At 48.6% G+C, this 18,362-nt stretch overlaps 2 protein-coding genes across 2 annotated transcripts in view; one reads left to right on the top strand and one right to left on the bottom strand.

The window, feature by feature from the left end:
- CENPP (centromere protein P) overlaps nucleotides 1-18,362 on the top strand; it is a 191,630-nt gene that overhangs the window by 50,025 nt on the left and 123,243 nt on the right. The gene's annotated exons all lie outside the window — the stretch shown is intronic.
- Nucleotides 4,141-6,049, bottom strand: OMD (osteomodulin). Its single transcript, XM_020964369.2, has 2 exons — nucleotides 5,096-6,049; nucleotides 4,141-4,561 (listed from the first exon to the last, which is right to left on the bottom strand). Exons 1-2 carry the CDS (start codon nucleotides 6,030-6,032, stop codon nucleotides 4,242-4,244), a joined length of 1,257 nt encoding a protein of 418 aa, XP_020820028.2. The 5' UTR covers nucleotides 6,033-6,049; the 3' UTR covers nucleotides 4,141-4,241.

The raw sequence follows: 18,362 nt of genomic DNA, 5'->3' as shown, positions 1-18,362 counted from the left end.
GTGCCCAGCATGAAGAGCGCTGTCAGTCACTCAGGCATGGATTAATCACCTACTGTGTGCCAAGCACTCGGGATACAAATACAAGCTTAAAAAACCCATCAATAATAATAATAACTCACACTTACAATACTGTGCTCTAAGTTTGGCCATGCACTTTACACATCCATATGATGTGCATACTGATCTCACGGCAGCCTTTTGAGGTAGGTATTAATGATGTCCCCATTTCACAGATGAAGAAACTGAGTTTCAGAGAGGTTCAGTGCTCACACTGCTAGTGTATAACTGAATCGAGTTTTGAACCCAGGCCTTCCTGACCCCCAAGTTTAGTGCTCTGTCTGTTATACGCATCTGCCTCCCTCACTGTAGTGGACAGAGCTCCAGACCTGGGGTCAGGAAGAGTCGTCTTCCTGAATTCAGATCTGGCCTCGGATGTTGACTAGCTGTGTGACCTTGGGCAAGCCACTTGACCCTGTTTGCCTCAGTTTCTTCATCTGTGAATGAGCTGGAGAAGGAAATGGCAAACCACTCCAGTGTCTCTGCCGAGAAAACCCCAAATGGGGCCACAGAGAGTCAGACACAACTGGAATGAGTGAGCAGCAGCGAGCTTCCCCTGCCTTGTGTGAAGCGGGCATGATTAGCATTTGTGGAATCGAATTCAGCTTCAGGAAGCTCATTCATAAAGTGACCCGATCCGACCCAAGTCGGTGAATATATAAAAGGCCAGCGGGTGCAGAGCCCTTGCCATGGTGCTGGGGAGGCAGAGAACAAGGACATGGTCCCGTTCTCCATGACATTCTGTTCTCCTGGGAGGACACAACATATATATAGGTAATAAATCAGCAAATACAAACTGTGCCAAGCGACCTGTGGCCACCTCAAGGGGGAGAGGGCATCAGCACCCGGGAGGATCCAGAAGGTTCTCCTGTGAAAAATGGTGCCTGAGCCAAGCCTGGATGCCCAGGGAGGATTCCAAGAGGAGAACCAAGGCCTGGGGGGGGGGGGTGATGGGCGAGCCTCCGATAGAAGGTGGGATTTGACCTAAGCTTTGAAGGAAGCCAGAGCAGCGTGGGGGGAGTGAGGAGAGCGAGCATCGCAGGCCCCGGGGGCAGCCAGTGAGAGAAGCTGAAGGGTCACATGTGAGGAACAGCAGAGAGGCCGATGTCATTAAGTAATAGAGCCTCAGGGGAGAGTCAGGTGTGAGAGGCCTAGAAGTAATAGGGAACCACTGGAGATTGTTGGATGGGGGGGGGGAATGTGGGCAGACCTGTGCTTCAGGGGGTCATTTTGGCGTTTGAGTGGAGGAGGGGCTCGCATGGGCAGAGACTTGAGGCAGAATGACCAACCAGAGAAGGAAGGGTGGAGTGCAGATAGAATTGGGGGATGAGAGCTAGGGAGGAGTGAAGGAGGATGCTGGGGGACTGGGAAGACGGTGGTGCCCCCAACAGTCATGGGAAGCTTGGCAGAAGAGAGGATTTCTGGGGAATGATAATGAATTCCATGTTGGACAATTTGAGTTTGCAGATGTCTCAAGAACCATGTGTGATGTGATAGAACCAGGAGAGAGCCATGGGCCAGATAGATAGAGCTGGGAATCATCCATGTAGAGGTGATCATTAAACCTGTTGGAGGGGAAGTGAAGAGGCCCGGGACAGAGCCCTGGGGGACACCCATGGTCAGTAGGTTTGACCTGAATGAAGAACCAGGAAAGGAGGTTGGGAACCTAGAGAGGAGAGTGCACCCCGGGGACCATGATTGTCATGGTCAAGAGGAATGGAGACTGAGAAAAGGCCCTGACATTGGGCAGCTCAGGAGGGACCACTGTCAGCTGAATAATGAGGCCAGAAGTTGGATTGCAGCCTTAAGGGGGTGGAGGGGGCAGGGTGACCTGGAGGGTATCATTGCGTATTTCTTGGGGTGCGGTAAGGGGAAGGAAGAGTGGGAGAGAGGGTGTGAACGGGGTCTGCTCACAACTGGTGGACCATAGATGAGGGAAGGGGGCAAGTCCAAGAAAACTCGCAAGTTCTGACCAGAGGAGAGGTCATCGATGGAGGAGCCAGAGGAGGAGAGTTATGGAGGATGATGTCTTTGTCTTTATTTGGTCACTAAGGTGCCTTTGGGGTGGGTTTGTGTGGCATGTGTGTGTAGTGTGGTGTCCATATATGTGTGGTCTCCGTGTATGGAGGGTATGTGCTTTAGGTAGAGCAGATTGATAGCCAGGAAGAGGACGGTCTGGAGTGGGGACTCAGGTTTTGTACTGAAGGGGAAGAAGGAGACGACAAAATGGCACCCATCTCCAGGGAGGCCCTGTAGGTTGGTGGGCTTCTGGGGAAGAGCAAAACAGGAGCTGTAGAATAAGCAGGAGAGAAAGTGGAAGGCATTGAACGGCAGGGGAATGTGAGGATTATCATCATTACTGGGATTAATTAGAGTGGGGAGCCTTCATTGGACCAGAGGGCAGGAGAAAGCAGCTGGAGCCTCAGAAGTTTGGAGGGGAAGGTCCCATCAGAGGCCTGACCTCCCTTTGGAGGGAATGACCTCCTGGGGCAGTGGGGAATGGGGAGAAAGAGAAGAAGAGAGATCTGGCCCAGATGTTATAGGGGTCGTGGGAGGCAGTGGGTCTGTTTGGGGTATGGGGGACCCCGAGGAGGCCAGAAGGTGGAGTGTGGGCAGGGGAGCAGTTTAGTGTCTGGGAAGGGCATCTGGGGCCAGATGGCAAAGGAGCGAATGAATGAATTGATCAGATGCTTCCTGTGTTCAAAGGATACCCTGAAGGAGGAAAGGCTTGAAGTGGGCAGCCAAGAGAGGGCTACTGAGCTAGCCCAGGCAAGAGATGATGGAGGCTTTGACTCTAGTGAGAGCCACATAGGGGAAGAGGAGGGGCAGATGAGAGGATGTGGAAGAAAAAGCCATATGAATTGGCAGATGTGGGTACAAGGGAGAGGGAGGGACTGAGGGTGACTCTAAGGTTGCCCGCCTGGGCCATGGGGGATGGTGGTGCTCTTGATAGAAGCAGGGGAGTTAGAGTTAGGAAGAGGGACAGGCTTTGGGGAGAGACGCTGAGCTCTGTTTGGGACAGGTGGCGCACTGGGTGTGAAAAGTCCAATAGACAGCTGACGACGCTGAACCCAGGCCAGGGCTGGGCCACAGACATGGGAGGAGCGAAAGATTTCGCTGCCTTTTTGAAACCGCCAGAGACTCGGGTTTCCAGGTTGCCCAAGACAGGGTTTAAAATGGACCCCCGCGGTGTTTTGTTAGTGCAAGGGAGGTCTGAGAAATGGCGTCTACCAATGCTTGTGTCATGTGGACGCCCTCACTGAAGCCTTGATCTGAGGCTCCACCGGCCTGACTGTTTGTACTGCCACTTGTTTTATTGCCTCGCTAACTCTACCAGGTCAACTAACACGTGAACTGTGATTGCAGTGTAAATTTTCATGAAAGCTGCTGCTCATTTATCAGCCACCCTGACTTTATGCGACTGCAGCCCACTTCAGGGTGATTGTTGTGGAACATCAGGACTTCTGGGTTTGGGGTCACAGTAACGGGGGTTCACATCCTGGCTCTCGCTCTTCTGACCTGTGTGGGCCTTTAGGGTCTTCATAGGAATGTGACCAGATTGGGGGAGGGGGGTTCTAGAGGTTCTCCTAGGTTCCTCCCAATTCACATTCTGTTTTCCTGGCTTAATTGTCAAGAGATCAGAGAACCAGGACATCGTGTCGAATTTCTACACACCTTCGTCAGCTCCGTGTTCACGTGAAAGCACAAGCTGCCTCCTTGTTAGTGCATTCAGTTCTGTCTGGATATTTTTCAACAAGCAGGGAAGCAGGGGCCTTCAAAGGCCTCCCCACGGCCTCCTCGGCTTCCGGCATGCCAGGGTGGGGGTGGGGGTGACATTGTTATCATAACTAACCAATGGGGCTGTACCTCCCTCGGTCGAGAGCCCTTGAGAAGGGAGAATTTGGAGCTCTCTGCTTTGTTACTTGTGAGCTCTTTTAAAATTTAGTGGAAATTTTCTCCTTAACAGTCAAAAATGAGGAGAGGGCAGTGAGATTAAGGTTGCTCTTTTGATGGGGTACAGAGGACTTTTTTAAGCTTTAAAAATGTCAGACCACTCACATTCTGAATACATGAAATGCTGGTTTCTGTTTATTTTTTAGGACTCAGTGGCATCTGGAATGGCTATTAAGCTTGTTACTATAAAGTAACAATGTAAAGCTACGTTTTTCTTGTAGGTATTGAATTTAGTAGAAGTAAGGATCAAAGTTCTCCTCTGTTCTCCCCTGCTCCTGCCCCTCAGGCTCGTGTCCTTGTCCATCTCCTTCTTCTTCTTCTTCCTCTTCATCGTCAGCCTGAAACCTGCGGAACACTTGCGTCTTCAGCTGCACCGTTTGCCCGTCAGGTTTTCTTTGTTCACCATAATAAACGCTGTGGATGTAAGGGAAGCAGAAGCATATGTAGGAGCTTATCGGCTCTTTTAGCCTATTTTGGTCCAGGCGAATGTAGGTTAAGTGGCGATAATGGATTGGGTCAATGGATGGACACATCAGGGTGACATTTATGTCTGTAAAGTAAAAACAGAAATTACCATTCAGACCATCTCAAACATTCCTAAGAACCCATCTAAGGACGGAGCTCATCAGCTATGTTTGTGTGTAAATACCTCCTATGTGGAGTTACGCTCAGGCCCCCACAATCAGAGTGTCTGATGGCCAAGTGGCACAACCTCCATCCAACTCTCCCCTCACACTAGACCCCCAAAGTGGTTAGCAGCATCTGTACTAGCAGCTACAACAAGCTGGAGAAGTGAATGTTTAATTGTTTTTCAAGTAATCAGAGAAAGACAATTAAGTAAGTGTTGACAGGATTTCTGTGTGTGTTCATTGCTTAAGCCTTATATGGAATAGAGCACAATTTAACAGAAAGTATCAAAAATTTTTTACAAGAGGCCGGAGCTTTTCTGGTCACACATAATTCTATTCTTTTCCTGGCTGACTTCAGAGGTACTATTGGCAGCCGTGCCTGAGGTCGAGTTCACTTTGCTGGCTTGTCAGAGACCACCCTAATTCCCTCTGTAAAAAGACAAGATTTTACATACATTCAAATTCATTGTCTTCCATGTATAGATGTTCCAAGTTTCTGGGTACGTAGAATGCTTGCTTCAATCTGTTATGTCCAACATTGAGCTCGACAAGGCTGGAAATGTTAAAAGTGTCATATGGAATTTCTTGCAGGTTGTTGTACGATAGTCTTAGGGCAAGAAGCTTGGGGAATTTTTTGAAGTAATTGTCTGGTATGAGAGAAATGGAATTATTTTCTAGAGACAGATGCATAAGTGATGAAGGTAGGTCAGGAGGCATTGACTCTAACCTGTTGCTGCATAAACTGAGTTGCATCAAATTTCTCGTTTGGAAAAGTTTTTCTTTTAATAAAGAGTCGTGAAGCTGATTGTGGCAGAGGTCCAGCATGGTCAGATTTATCAATCCCTCCATAGCATACGCCTCCACTCTGGAGATCGCGTTGTTCCCAAGAAGAAGTCTTTCTAAGGAGTTAGGAAGAGGGAGCGGAAAATCTTCCAAGTCGTTGTGATCCAAATGCAGTTGTAAGAGATTGGGAAGTCTGGCAAACACACCGTGTTCAATCTGCTGAGACTTGATCTTGTTGTGGCCAAGGTTGATTTCTTTCAAGTTAGACGCGTTGGCAAATGAGTGCGCTGTCACGGCCTCTATGTCGTTGTACTGAAGGTAGAGCTGTTGCACGTGTGCAGGGATCTTTGGGATGGCCTTGAGCTTCCGGTTGTCACAGTACATGGCCGATGGGAAGGTCAGGGGACAGAAGCATTCCCAAGCACAGCTGAGAGGACCTGGGTGGGAGGGAATCCCACCATCCCGGGAGGGATGGAAGTAAAATGGAGGGGAATAGTCATCATCGCCGTCTTCATCGTAGTCTTCGTCCATCCGATGCATTTCATACTGACAGTAGACGGTGACTTCAAAACAGAAGAAAATAATCGACAGCTGCCTGAGAAGACTCATGGTCTTGCGCCCTAAGGAAGTCTAAAGAGGAGAAAACAAAAGGGGAAAAGCTCAGGGTGACGTTCGTTAAATTCACATCTATACACATTAGAGCATTTTTGTTGTCAAAAGAGATGGAAGGAACACCTAGGAGGAGGGAGTGACAGTGCCAGAGTACAGGCTGAAGTCCCAGCGGAGTGACTGAGAATCTCAGTGCCAGCCTTTTTATTGTGTCTGGCTGTGCACTGGGGTCCCTGCAGGCCACAGCCTGACTCACGAAGCCCCTACTGATGGTATCGATTGGATTTCTGTTTTGTTTGTTCAATATTGCCCCATTATGAGGGAGGGTTGTGGCTGTGTTTGACACCTTGGCCCTATGGGTCTGCCCCGGGCCAGGGGCCCCTCAGGGTAGCGTCAGCTTCTTGGAGATTTCCTGGAAATGTGGCCCTTGGCCCCAGGACTGGCATCTATGTCTACTTAATAAACTGTCACTGGTTTCTAGACCCTGCTGACCTTCTTCCTGTCTGAGCCTGCCCCACTTCCTGTGTTCAGTCAGACAACCCACACTTGTGTCTCATTTTCTTCCCCTCCCTTTTTGGGCTCTGCCATGGTAACTGAAGGCTCACTTCTGGCTTCCCTTGCCTCTTCCCTCCTTCTGTCTACTATCTGCTCCAGAGCACAGGAGAGAGCTGGTCTTTTCCAGGATCTGTTCGTAAGAGAAAGACACCTGCAAATCCAGAAATGGGTATAATTAATCATGAAAGGGGAATGGTTTCTGCTCTTCCCTTTAGGACAGAATCTCTCCAGCCTGACCGTCACCTCCTGCCACAGATGTTAAGGCAGTGACCCCATGAAGGCTTGTCTACATGTATGTACACGCACACACACATGTGAGATCATGGAACCAGACATTTCAAGGTGGAGAGGACAGTAGAGGTCATTTTAGTCGACTCTTTCGTCTTGTCCATGAGGAGCCTGAGTCACAGCGAGGTTAAATGCTGCCCCAAGTAAATTTATTTCAAACCCACAGATGTTTCTTGTGCCCTTTGCAGTGAGTGACAGAGCCCTGGGGTGAGCTCATGTCTTTGGCTCCCAACCTGAGGCCTCTCCCACCACTCTGTGCCATCTCCTGCCATCAGGCTTGAGTAACCTGACAGTTTCTTCTGGGGTGGGTAGGTTTGCTTCTCTGATTCTTCAGCCAGGACCCCCAGTACTCACTACCCAAGGATGGCCTACAAGGTTCTCTCTTGGGCCTTCCTGCCTTTTGCTCGGCATGATTTTACCTGCTTAGCTCATTCATGCCCCTCACTTATCCGCTCTTTGTAGATGAGTCCCACACCTCCAGATACCACATTAACCTTTTGATGCCAGTTTCCTAAGGGATGACTCAAACTTACTGTCCTGGCGCCATCTTAAGCCACATGTCCCAGGAGGCATCTCAGACTCGATGTATCCAAAATAGAATTCATTATTTTTCTCCCCAAAACATGCCCTCTTCCAGACTTTCCTGTCCTCCCAGCCACCCAGGCTTCCCCCGTCATTGTCACCCTTGACTCCCCACCTCCCCATATCCTATCTGTTGCCAAGCCTTGTTGTGTCTACCTCCACAGTGTCTCTTGTATACATCTTCTCTCCATTCACCATCCAGGGCGTTGGGCACAGACCCTCATCACTTCCCCCAGCCTACTATGGTGGCCTTCTGACTGGTCTTGCCTCCTCACAGACTGGCTCCTTCCTGCCCCATCCTGTAGTGCTCCTCCCTCCCTGCCCTCCACGCTCCAGCTCCACTGGCCAGCTCATTACTCCTACATTTTCTGTTTCTATGCCTTTCCACTTGCCCTTCACCATGCTGGCACACCCTCAGTTTTGCCTTTTAGGGATGGAATTGTCAAAGATAACACCGGGGATGCACCAGGGAGACTTAGAAGATACTGGTGCCATAAACAGGAAGACGGATGGTTTGTGGGGGAAGGAGAATGAAATTAGATTTAGACCCAGAGACTCTTTGGTGTTCTTTCCTTCAAACCTAGGTTGGCCTAGCAGCCATGGCCTTCCTAGACATAGAAGAAATACAAAACTCAAAATTGTTGAGGGACCTCTACAGCTCTCTAGTCCAGCCCATACCCCAAAGACAAATCCTATGGCTCTTCCTCAATACCATTTCCCTTTGTGTCTGCACAAGCACCACCGCCCCTCCTGGGCTGACTTCCCCTGGGGCATCTTAGGCTGGGGGATCAGTCCCGGCACAGCAGACTCTGCATCTCCTGGATCTTACCCCCAGTTCCCATTGCTTCTCAGCCGCTCTTATCGAGACTCTGATCCAGAAGAGACTTTCTTCATCCAGATGTCTAGAGAACCAGTCTTCCACCACAAGGAGACAGAGCATGCGATGACCCTCCTCAGCCACCACCCTCTTCCACCATTCTCTGGGCTCGTCTGACTTTGGCTTTGCCGCCCTCCCCTGGATCCTAACCCTACCTCCTTCTCCTCCACCTTCCTCACTGGCTCCTCTTCCCCTCCCCCTACTTCCACAGGAGACACTCATGCCTCAAGACATCTCCTCTGCTTGATTATCCTAGCCAGCTCCGTGTGAACAAATCACGACCCTCTTTCTCCAGCCTTGGCTCTTCCCCAGGCTGTCCCTTGGAGTTGATCGCTGACTGCGGATTTCTCAAAGCAAGCTCAAATTCAGCATTCCTAGAAACAACCTCATCACATTTGCGGACCTTCTGACCCCTAGTTATTCACCCTTGTTTTTTACCGATCCCTCTAAAAGCTCTTCAGATTTGTCCGATTAATCGCCTCTTCCTGGCATCACCGTCCAAGGCTCCAGTGTGCACTTTCATAATGCCTGTTACATCAAACATCATCTTGTTAAAAATTCAGGCTCGTTATGGTGACTCGTGTTACTAACAGGTCAATTTTTTTTCCTTCAAATGAAGTTTTTATGCCTATCAGATTCTTCAAAAGGAAGTCCAGGGTGAAAATGCACTTCCATAACCTTCTGCATCCACAATCAGCAAAACCAGGAGGTTGGAATGTGGGACGAGGGGCCGGAGGCTACAACCGACGGCTTGAAGAGGGCACGTGAGCCTCCCTCCCACTACAAGGCTCTATGCAGGAGCACCAAGGAGGAGTTTGGGGGTTTGGGCTTGTTCTAAAAGTTATACTGGAAGAAAAGGGGGATCAGATGAGCGGAAAGGCTCTTGTTTGGTGTGATTGGGGCCTTGATGACTGACACCAGAGACAAGGCAGACCCCCTCAGCTCTGTGATTGGCTTCTGTTTTCTCTGCTAAGGAGAAAGACAGCCGCATTGGAAAGGACCGATTACCACCAGGACCTTGTGAAGAAGAGTCTGACTGCCCGTCATGAATGAGGAACTCTGTCATCAGGTCCTGGAGGTAGGGCTGATGGGGGGAGAGGGAGAACAAGCATTTATTAAGCACCTACTGTGTGCCAGGCACTATGCTAAGCGTCATGAATACAGTCTCCTCTGATCCTTACAACAGCCCAGTGTGGTAGGTGCTGTTTTCTCAGTGCAGGAGTTGGCTGGCTGCTTCCTCAGGGCTCGGCTTGGGGGCCTAAGAAGAGAACAGACATTTGGAATGGACCCTGGGAACGCCATCATGAGCTGATCACTGGTGTTCTCTAGCCTTCATCATTGATGTTAACATTTAGAGAAATTCAAGCGCTGGACACATGTTAACTCATTTGATCCTCGCAGCCACCCTGGGAGGCTAAGAGAAGCTAAGGCACTTACCCAGGGTCACACAGCTAAGTGTCTGAGGTAGGATTTCAATCTGGGTCTTGCTGACTCCCAGTCCACTTTGCCACCTCCCTGCCTCCACCTAGCCTTAACACAGACATACACACAAATACACACCCCACGCATACGTACCTGGAGAGGCAGAATGCCAGGACTATCCCTTTGTTCACTAACAGAATCAGCTCTGAAGAGTGAGGTCACTCTGAAGACCAGGATTTCCTGTTCTTGTTGAGGACTGGCCTTTCTCAGAGCCCACGTACCATTCACAGTGGCCATCGATCCCCGCATAGCTTCCTTCTCTTTGTGTGTGAAGTGCACACTGTACCACTCTGTTGGGAGTGGGCTGAGCATTGGCGTGGGAGTCAGGACGCCTGAGTCTGTCCACATTGTGCCTCTTCTCTCTGAAGAACTGTGGAATCGATTGTGAGACATGAGAGACACGGGCACAGGTCTGCCCAGCCAGACACACCGCACGCTGACTTCAGCATAGGGGCGCCATTTTGGTCCTTTTCAAGAACAAAGGACAAAGCTAACCAAGCATCAAGCCTCTTATTTATTAGCATGTGACCTTCACTAGTGATGAGGCCCTCCATTCCTATGATCAGTTGCATCTCCCAGCTGGGTTTTCTTCAGGGCCATTTCGTCTTCCTCTTTGTACTCATCCAAGACCAAGGTTAGAGTCCACGGTGGTGGAGCCAGGGCCCCACATGGCGAAAAGTGCTTTCACTGGGCTTGGGGTACTCGCCTTCACTGGGGTCTCTTAGCAGATTTTGGAGAAAATCCGTCTTTCCTGATAGTGTTTCTGGGTGTTTGATAAAACGGTTCTGCTCCAGCTCTTCCTCCGTCTGTCTCCGTGAGGTTGTATGAATGAGATCATGGCATTCCCAGCCCAGCTCACTGAGGAAGCATTAGCTAGCTGAAGGCTTTTCTAGACTCTTTTGATCTCCTGGTCATGAGAACGAGTCCACCTTGGTTGAGCCCTTTCCTTCCTTTGGGTCTCATTTTTCAGCACTCCAGCCATATCTTCTAAGTGTGGGTATTCCCTCCAGTGGCACAGAGTGCAGCCCATCCATGTTTGGCCATCCTCTGTGACTGTTGTCCACGGGCTTCTTAAGTTCAACGTAGGGACTCCTCCCCTAGATGAGATTCGTAATCACTCAAAAGAATCTGGCCTGACTATCCACACAGGGAAAACTAAGTGGATGAAGAATGCCAGTTCTTGAAACTGTGATTTACAGTGTCATCCATCCATGTGACAGATAGTGCCAGTGGACACGGAGCTGGGCTCACAATGGAACAGGAGAAAGTGTTCTCTGAACCTAAGGTCCATGTTTTTAGCCCCTTTCCTCTGGTGATGCTGTTGGCCACAAGTCACAGCATCCTGTGGTCTCAGAAGAACCCTGGTTCTGTGGTCCTGAAAGAGCCACATGGGCTTGAGAGGGTCAGGTCGGACACCATCTCCTCTTCTGGTGGTCCTGACCACCAGACTTTTTTCCATCCAGTCGCTGATTGTCGGACCTTGGACAGCTGGCACAGGCAGCTGGCTCCCACCTCAGTAATGGCGCACTTCTTGTCTGTTCAAACAGAACCAGTTTCATTTTTTTGCGGTGTTATTTAGCTCTTGTCACATCAAGGACCTTGTTTTCCTCAAAAAGGAAAATATTAACAGTATTGGTTGGTGTGCAGCTTCTGTTTGTCCACAGGTGCTGTTTGGCATTTCTTTGATGCTTTCATTTCTTCCTTCTGGCCCTATTTCCCAAAGTAACCATTGCTTTCTCTTCAACTTGGAAGGTTTTATCGAGTCCTCTCCACCTCCCTGTTCTCTCCACATGATGGCATGTGACAGTAGCCTTTTGGCCAGTGCCTCCCCTGAGTGTGGCGGTGCCCAGTGACCAAACGTCCCCTGACTTGGGGTTTCTTGTTGCTTTGAGGAGAATGCCTTTATGCGCCAGCAGGCACAGGGATGAGAAGCCTCCAAAAGTGGCGGGGTGTTGGGATACCTTCAGAACAGCCAACCAGACATCTTTGGTTTCTTTGATTTTCCTTTTCATTAGGGGCTATTAAGGATCAGAGTATGGTGTGTTTGAGCCTAGTGAGTTAGAAAATTGCTTACTTGCTAGGGTGACAACACGGTAATGCTCATGGGTAATGGTAATGATGATCATAATGTCATTTGTACAAGCCTCTATGGTCAGCAAGCTCTTTTGATCCTTCCAGCAGCCCAGGAGGTAGGTGCCGTCATTATCGCATTCTTTGCAGGTAAGGGAACTCATGGCCAGAGAGCTGTCTGACTTAAACGTCTGAGGCAGATTTGAACTCGGGTCGTCCTGCCTCCCGAGGCCAGTCTCCTTCCCGCTGTGCCCCATTATCTGATTGATTCACAGACTGAGGGGCATTAGCTGTGGCGCGTGCTCAGGCTGCCTGGCACTCTGTTCCTACATCCCTGCTGGCCCCTGAAGCAGCCATCGCACAGCCTGTGGGCTCTGTGTTTCTTTCCCTGCCCCCCTGCCATCCCCTCTTTCTGGTATTTGTTCATCTCATCCTCTTACATGTTCCCGTTTCCTCAGCAGGAGCCCTACCTCTCTCTTGTCTCATCTCTGTTCCTGTGCCCTGGGGCTGCTGTTTCTGCTGCTCTGCTGGTTCCATTACCAACCTGTGGAGGCCAGGGAGGGGCTGAGTTCACCCCCCCATCTGTGTCAGTCTGTCTCCTCCTTCTGTAGAGAGTTTGTGGCTGTCATCCACTTAATCTGAGTCTGTTCTGCTAGTCCTATCCTTTGGGTGTGTTTGGGATGGGCATCTCCAGAACTCCTCGGTCCTTTGGGGACACTCAAGCCTCCAATATGGCTTTCTCTGTGTCTTCAGTCTCTACACTGCAGATTTACCTCCAGATTCTGAAGACTCTGCCCTTCGAACCCTGATTCACTCCTGACTTCACCCCACAGTCCATCTCCCTGCTGTGTCCATAGTGTGACCCAGAGAGAGAATATATATCCATCCTTCCTGGAGAACCCCTGGTCCAAACCATCCCCCCACTTTCAGCCTAACAATTCCTCCACCCCCCCCCCGGACTTTTTTGGTCTTAGACCTGGTGCACAGAGGGAAAGTACCCGTCTTTAAGTACTGACTGACGTTAAGTGATTTCTAGTCATTTACTTGGGCTTTTGTTAAGGACATTTCATTTAACCCCTTGTACCCCAACGTGGCCGGGGTTCTAGTCTGCTATTTACCGCAGCGCTTTTGGAGGACCACTTCTTAAAAATTGCTATTGTTAGCTAAATACAGACATAACTATTTAAAAGGAGTTTAAAAATAAGCTTCCCCTTTAACAAGAATTTTTTTTTTTGAATTCCAGATATGAGTCACAAGTTAAGTAAAAGGCACAGAGTTCAATAATCCCCTTGGCTCGTGCTCCCAATACCTGCCTTCCATCAGTTGGTTAATTAAGCTTTGGGGATTGAACTTACTTGGAGAAAGGCTCCCTTTGTTCTCATTTGAGTGAAATGATGAATAATAATTTACTTTAGGATGAAAGGGGCTTAAAATACTTTTCCTATTCATATGTAGGAAGCAGGAAGGAGAAATTTAGCTCCATCAGTGACTCAAAGGTGGGCTGTATTTCTGCGTAATAATATCTGGTCTAATGAAACCAAGCATCTGGATTTGCCTCAACATTTTCTCAAATCAACTGCAACAGGCTCTTCTAAAGCAAAAGGAAGTACTTTACCATGACTGAAGATCCAGAGAAAGTGTCTTCTGAGAGTGTAACCTCTAATTTCTAGAGACCTCTTTAAGTTACACACTAAGACCTTAATAAACCAGGACCCCAATGTTTGTTCAGTTGAATTCTCCAGAACCTTCCATTAGCCAGATGCTATCCTTTTCCCTTCACTGTGATTTTAGGAAAAGGGGGCAAACGAGGGGGTGAAAGACAAGACAAGAACAGGAATATGCAGGAAGACCATGAAATAAACTTCCTGTGTCAATTACAAAGTCTCCCCCTACCACTCTCTTCTCCAACTACAGCAAGGTAAAGTGGCAATTAATACCGGGGGCCATGAGCCTGACAAGACGCTCCGTAGCCAAAGAAAGTCTTAGCTTACTGGTCCTGACTCATGAGTGAGCGCAGGAGACAGCGATCTTTCGGGGATTCTCAGGAAGCCTCCCACCCCATTGGGAGCCCAAAAGCAGCACTGAAAACTCCCGTACCAAGAAGCTTTCCTTCCTTCTCTTGCTGGCCGTCTTAGCCACTGGGGATTTCCCACAGTTTTATCATCTTGCAATAAAAGTTTTCAGTCATTAGTCTACCATTTATTTTTAACAAGCAAACATTCATGTTGATAAACAGCAGAAATACTGTTTCCAAACATTGAAAATACAAATCATATTGCATTTCCATTCATACCTGATCTTGCTTTAGTTTTCAGTGAGGGATGAATTTGCAAATCCTTTGAATGAATCAGAAATTCCTGAAATCTGTAACCGTGTCTCCTAAAAGTCCCCAGTCACTCTGTCCCTAGTCAGGGGCGTCCTTTGAAATACTGTAGCAATTTAAGCAAAAATATAATTTGCTTTAGTAACATTTGGGTTGGATTAAATTATATGTTTCTTTTCCAGAAAACGTTACGAATGCAAATAAAAATTTTGCTAGCCCTGGTCAATTTATGTGGTTTCATTCTTCCTTTTCCCCCCTTAGTTTTGGTTTGAGGTGTGGCATGAATTTCCTATAATCTGAATGGTCAACAGAAAAGCTAAATGAGAGGCTGCACTGATTACTGCTTTTCTTTTCACTCCCATTCCAAACGAGTTCTCCAAGTTAATGGCCACCAGAAGGTGGAACTCCATGTTCTAGTTCAAATTAAGGGGAAGCCTAGATTTTTATAGCAGCAAAGCCTAATGTTAGCGAGCCCCATCTGCAGCTCTGTGCAGTGACCACGTAGGCCTTCCTTTCTCCCCTCTGCCCAGAACACAGAATGGGCTTACCGGCACAGTTTCATTCATACCATTGGTTTAAATAAAAGAATCTTTCAGGTCAGAATTGGAAGGGAGCATCTAAATCCACCCCTCCCCGAAGAAACTGAGGCCCCAGAAGTGAAGTCAGTGCATGAGCCTGGGTCTCCCAGCTCCCCAAGCCGTGTTATTGCCACTTCACCATGATGGTCATGAATCCATTTTACATTTATAGCTAGCTGTCTCTTCCAGGCAGCTCCCCCCAAAAAACCAAACCAAAGCCAACCTCCGCACCAGCCCTTCCAACACTGATCCAGCAAAGATGGACAGCCAGGGACTCTCATAACCGTTACACATTCGTGGGCACTGCCCCTATGTGCCTGGTCTGTTGTAGCTGGTCTTTGACTGCTGCCTTGGTTTTAGTTTGTAGGGTTAGAAGGTCCCCCCCTCTTTTTTCCCCTCCCCGGACTAACAAGGTCTTATTTCATACCCAGTGGACTCCTGTCAGGGTTTGTGTCTCTTGGCAGGATGGGCTGGTGAGATCATGCTTTCACACATTCTTTCAAGCTTGTACAAACGACTAAGGTAAAGTGGATCTGGAGCCTCTTTACTTTTTCTTTCCAAAGCTGTCCTTTCTTTTGAATTAAAAAAAAAAACAACCTAGCCGATCGCCTCTCTGCTGTTGAACTTAAATCCTTAGTGGTCTATGTTCTTGGGAGTTTCTGTTGAACATATAAGGTAAATATCAAAACCCAGTCTCTTACTCAAGCCTTTGGTATGTAAAACGTGGCGGATGGCACTTGGGTCAGGTTTTCAGCCTTTTCCACAGCCTCCCCATATGTTTCTTATTAGCATCGTTGTTCTTCGCCCTCAGACGTTCATCCACATGAAGACAGAGAAAGCAAGTATCTGCACTTTCTTCAAAATTTCATGGAAAGAGCACGGCAGGATTTGTTAGGGTTACATTCATTTATGAATGTCTTGTCTCGCCATTGCTAATGTCAGCAGACTCTTGCAAGTGAGAATCCCTTCCGCAGAAGCCTTTCATGGTCTTCCCAACATAACAAGGCATCTTTTTTTTCCTTTCTTTTACTTCTGTGGCAATTCCTTCTTTTACTTCTGAACCCTTGAGCATCGTAATGGAGAAACATCTCATTGAATGCCTTTCTCTTGAACTCTTAAAATTCCAAATTAAAATCTTTTATCAGAATCCATGGCAAATATGAAAAAAATACAAGAAGCTGCATCTCTAAATACATAGAAACGAAAATATCCAGAAACATTTAAATGAGCCTCATGTCTAGAAGATTAAGGATAAAAAAGCACGATCCTGAAATGGGGGTTGGGGGAATTATTACATCTTTCTATTTTAGTACATTCTCCCTGGGGTTGTTACCCCTTCAGAATTTAGGGGGAAAGGTCACTGGAATTAGGGAAGAGTCTGAATTACAGAGAGAGGTGGTGAAGTGCTTTGAGCATCAAACAGATGATTTTATGTTTGAACCTGGAGGTGCTAGGAAGCCACTGGACTTTATTGACAGGGGAGGGATGACACGGTCAGATCTGGGCTTTAGGAAACTGTGCTTTGGTGGCTGAGGATGGGCCGGAGTGGGGAGAGACCGGAGACAAGGAGGCCCTCTAGCAGGCCATTCCAGTAGTCCAGGCGGGAGGTGCTGAGGGCCTGCACTAGGCTAGGGGCGTGGTCTGAGAGAGAAGGGAGTGTACTGGAGAGAGATAGGAAGGTGAAATTGACAGGCCTTGGTGCCATATTGGATAAGGGGGATGGAAGGCAGTGAGGAGTCCAGGATGTCTCTGAGGTCGGGAGCCTGGCAGGGGAAGGTGGGCATGGCGGTGCTCTCGACAATAATAGGGAAGGTAGGAGAGGTGAGTTTAGGGGAAGCTAATGAGTTCCATTTTGGGCATATCAAGTTCAAGATGTCTACCAAACATCTACTTGGAGATGCAAGTCTGGCGGTTCAGAGAGAGGTTAGGGCTGGATAAGTATGTATGAGAACCATCAGCGTGCAGACGGTAATTGAAACTCTGGGACTTGATGAGGTCACCAAGTGAAACAGAATGGAAGAACATGGGTAGAGGTCCCAGACAGAGCCCTGAGGGGCGTGTGCGTTCGCCATTGTGACCCCGCTGCAGATCCAGTTGAGGAATCTGAGGAAGAGCGAGTAGGGGAAAGCAGGAGAGCGCAGTCGCTGTGGAGAGGCCCAGAAGGATCCAGACTGAGACAAGGCCACGAGTTTGGGCAGGTCAGAGGGGCAGAGATGATGGCTGCTTCCTCCTGGTGACCGAGGGCTGGGGGGCTCCGGGAGCGTAGTGAGACAGACCTTAGGGCACGGTTTTGCTTAACTCTGGGTCTTTGTTGTAAGACTGGCTTTTTCCTATTTCTTTTGGGGAGGTAGCAAGGGAGGGAATCAGCAATAGTGTTGTCCCCAAAAACCAGAAAGGAAAGAAAGGAAGGACTTTGGGGCAAGCCCAGGAAGAGGACAGAAAGGGAATGGGGGGGGGGCCCTGCCCAGCAGGAGAGCTTTTAGAAGGATGTGTTGGAGCCTCACATTTTCACATACAAACCTTTTTCTTTCCCATTTTTCTTTATGAAAATGGTGGTCTTGTGAGGGGTGTTTAGTTCAGAAGTTTTAAAATAAAACAATTTCTAAAAAGAGACAGCCACCTCAAATAGATGCAGCCTTTCCCCTTACCTCTGGTTGGGGCCTTAAGGTACACAATGGAGAGCTCCTGGTTTGAGGCCTTCTTTTCTTCCACCTCTCACTGGCGATTATTCTTTTGTTTTGAATGATATTTAAATGTTTTCTTTCTTTCTTTCTATAAAAGGTTGCTCAGTGAAGGTGAATTCATTCTAGCTAACTCCATTATGAACTTCAAATTGAGATGGTTTGAGGTCCTCGACTTTGCTGTGGTTCAGATGCCTTGACCGGGAGGTTAAGAACTTGCAGCCAATTCAATAGGCTTTGGAGAACACAGAGCTCACTCTCGGTTTCATCCTCTTGGAATAACTTTTACTGGTGATGGCCGTGGCTGTGGCGATGCAGGCACTTCAGATCCAGAGCGGCACTTTGTTCTGGCCCATGTGTCTGATCAGTAATCAGGTAGTGATTAATTAGTTAATTAATCTGGCCAAGTAATCAACGGATAGTCGCTAGTGCCACGGACTCCCTCTGATGACTTCAGGGGGACGGATGTCAAAAGTGCCTCCTCTGTCTGACGGTAGAGGCCTGGGTTCCCATTGGCCTTTGGATCTTACTGTATTCCTTGGACTTCACTTACCTCATCTGTTAAATGGGAGTTTCAGTCAGGGGCCTCAGAGACCCCAAGGTGGTTCAGAGATGGACAGAGTCAGGAAGACCTGGCTCAAACCCTATGTGGGACCCCAGGCAAGTCACTGAACATCTGCCTGCTTCACTTTTCTCATCTGTAAAACAGGGACAACAATAGCCCTGTGTGAAACAACATGCTATTTGTCAAGCTGTTTGCCAACTTCAGGGGGCTGTGCCAAGGTTAGTTATCACTGTGGGTCAGAGCCCCATGGGATGGGGTGGGGGGTGGGCTATGGGCCTCCCTGTCAGCACAGGGAGGGAGGGAGCAGCGCGCAGTCCCCAGTCTCCTTC

Source organism: Phascolarctos cinereus, unplaced genomic scaffold, assembly GCF_003287225.1.
Source record: "Phascolarctos cinereus isolate Bilbo 61053 unplaced genomic scaffold, phaCin_HiC Scaffold_4;HRSCAF=312, whole genome shotgun sequence".
NCBI classification, from domain to species: domain Eukaryota; kingdom Metazoa; phylum Chordata; class Mammalia; order Diprotodontia; family Phascolarctidae; genus Phascolarctos; species Phascolarctos cinereus.
This window is presented reverse-complemented; position numbering and strand designations above follow the sequence as displayed.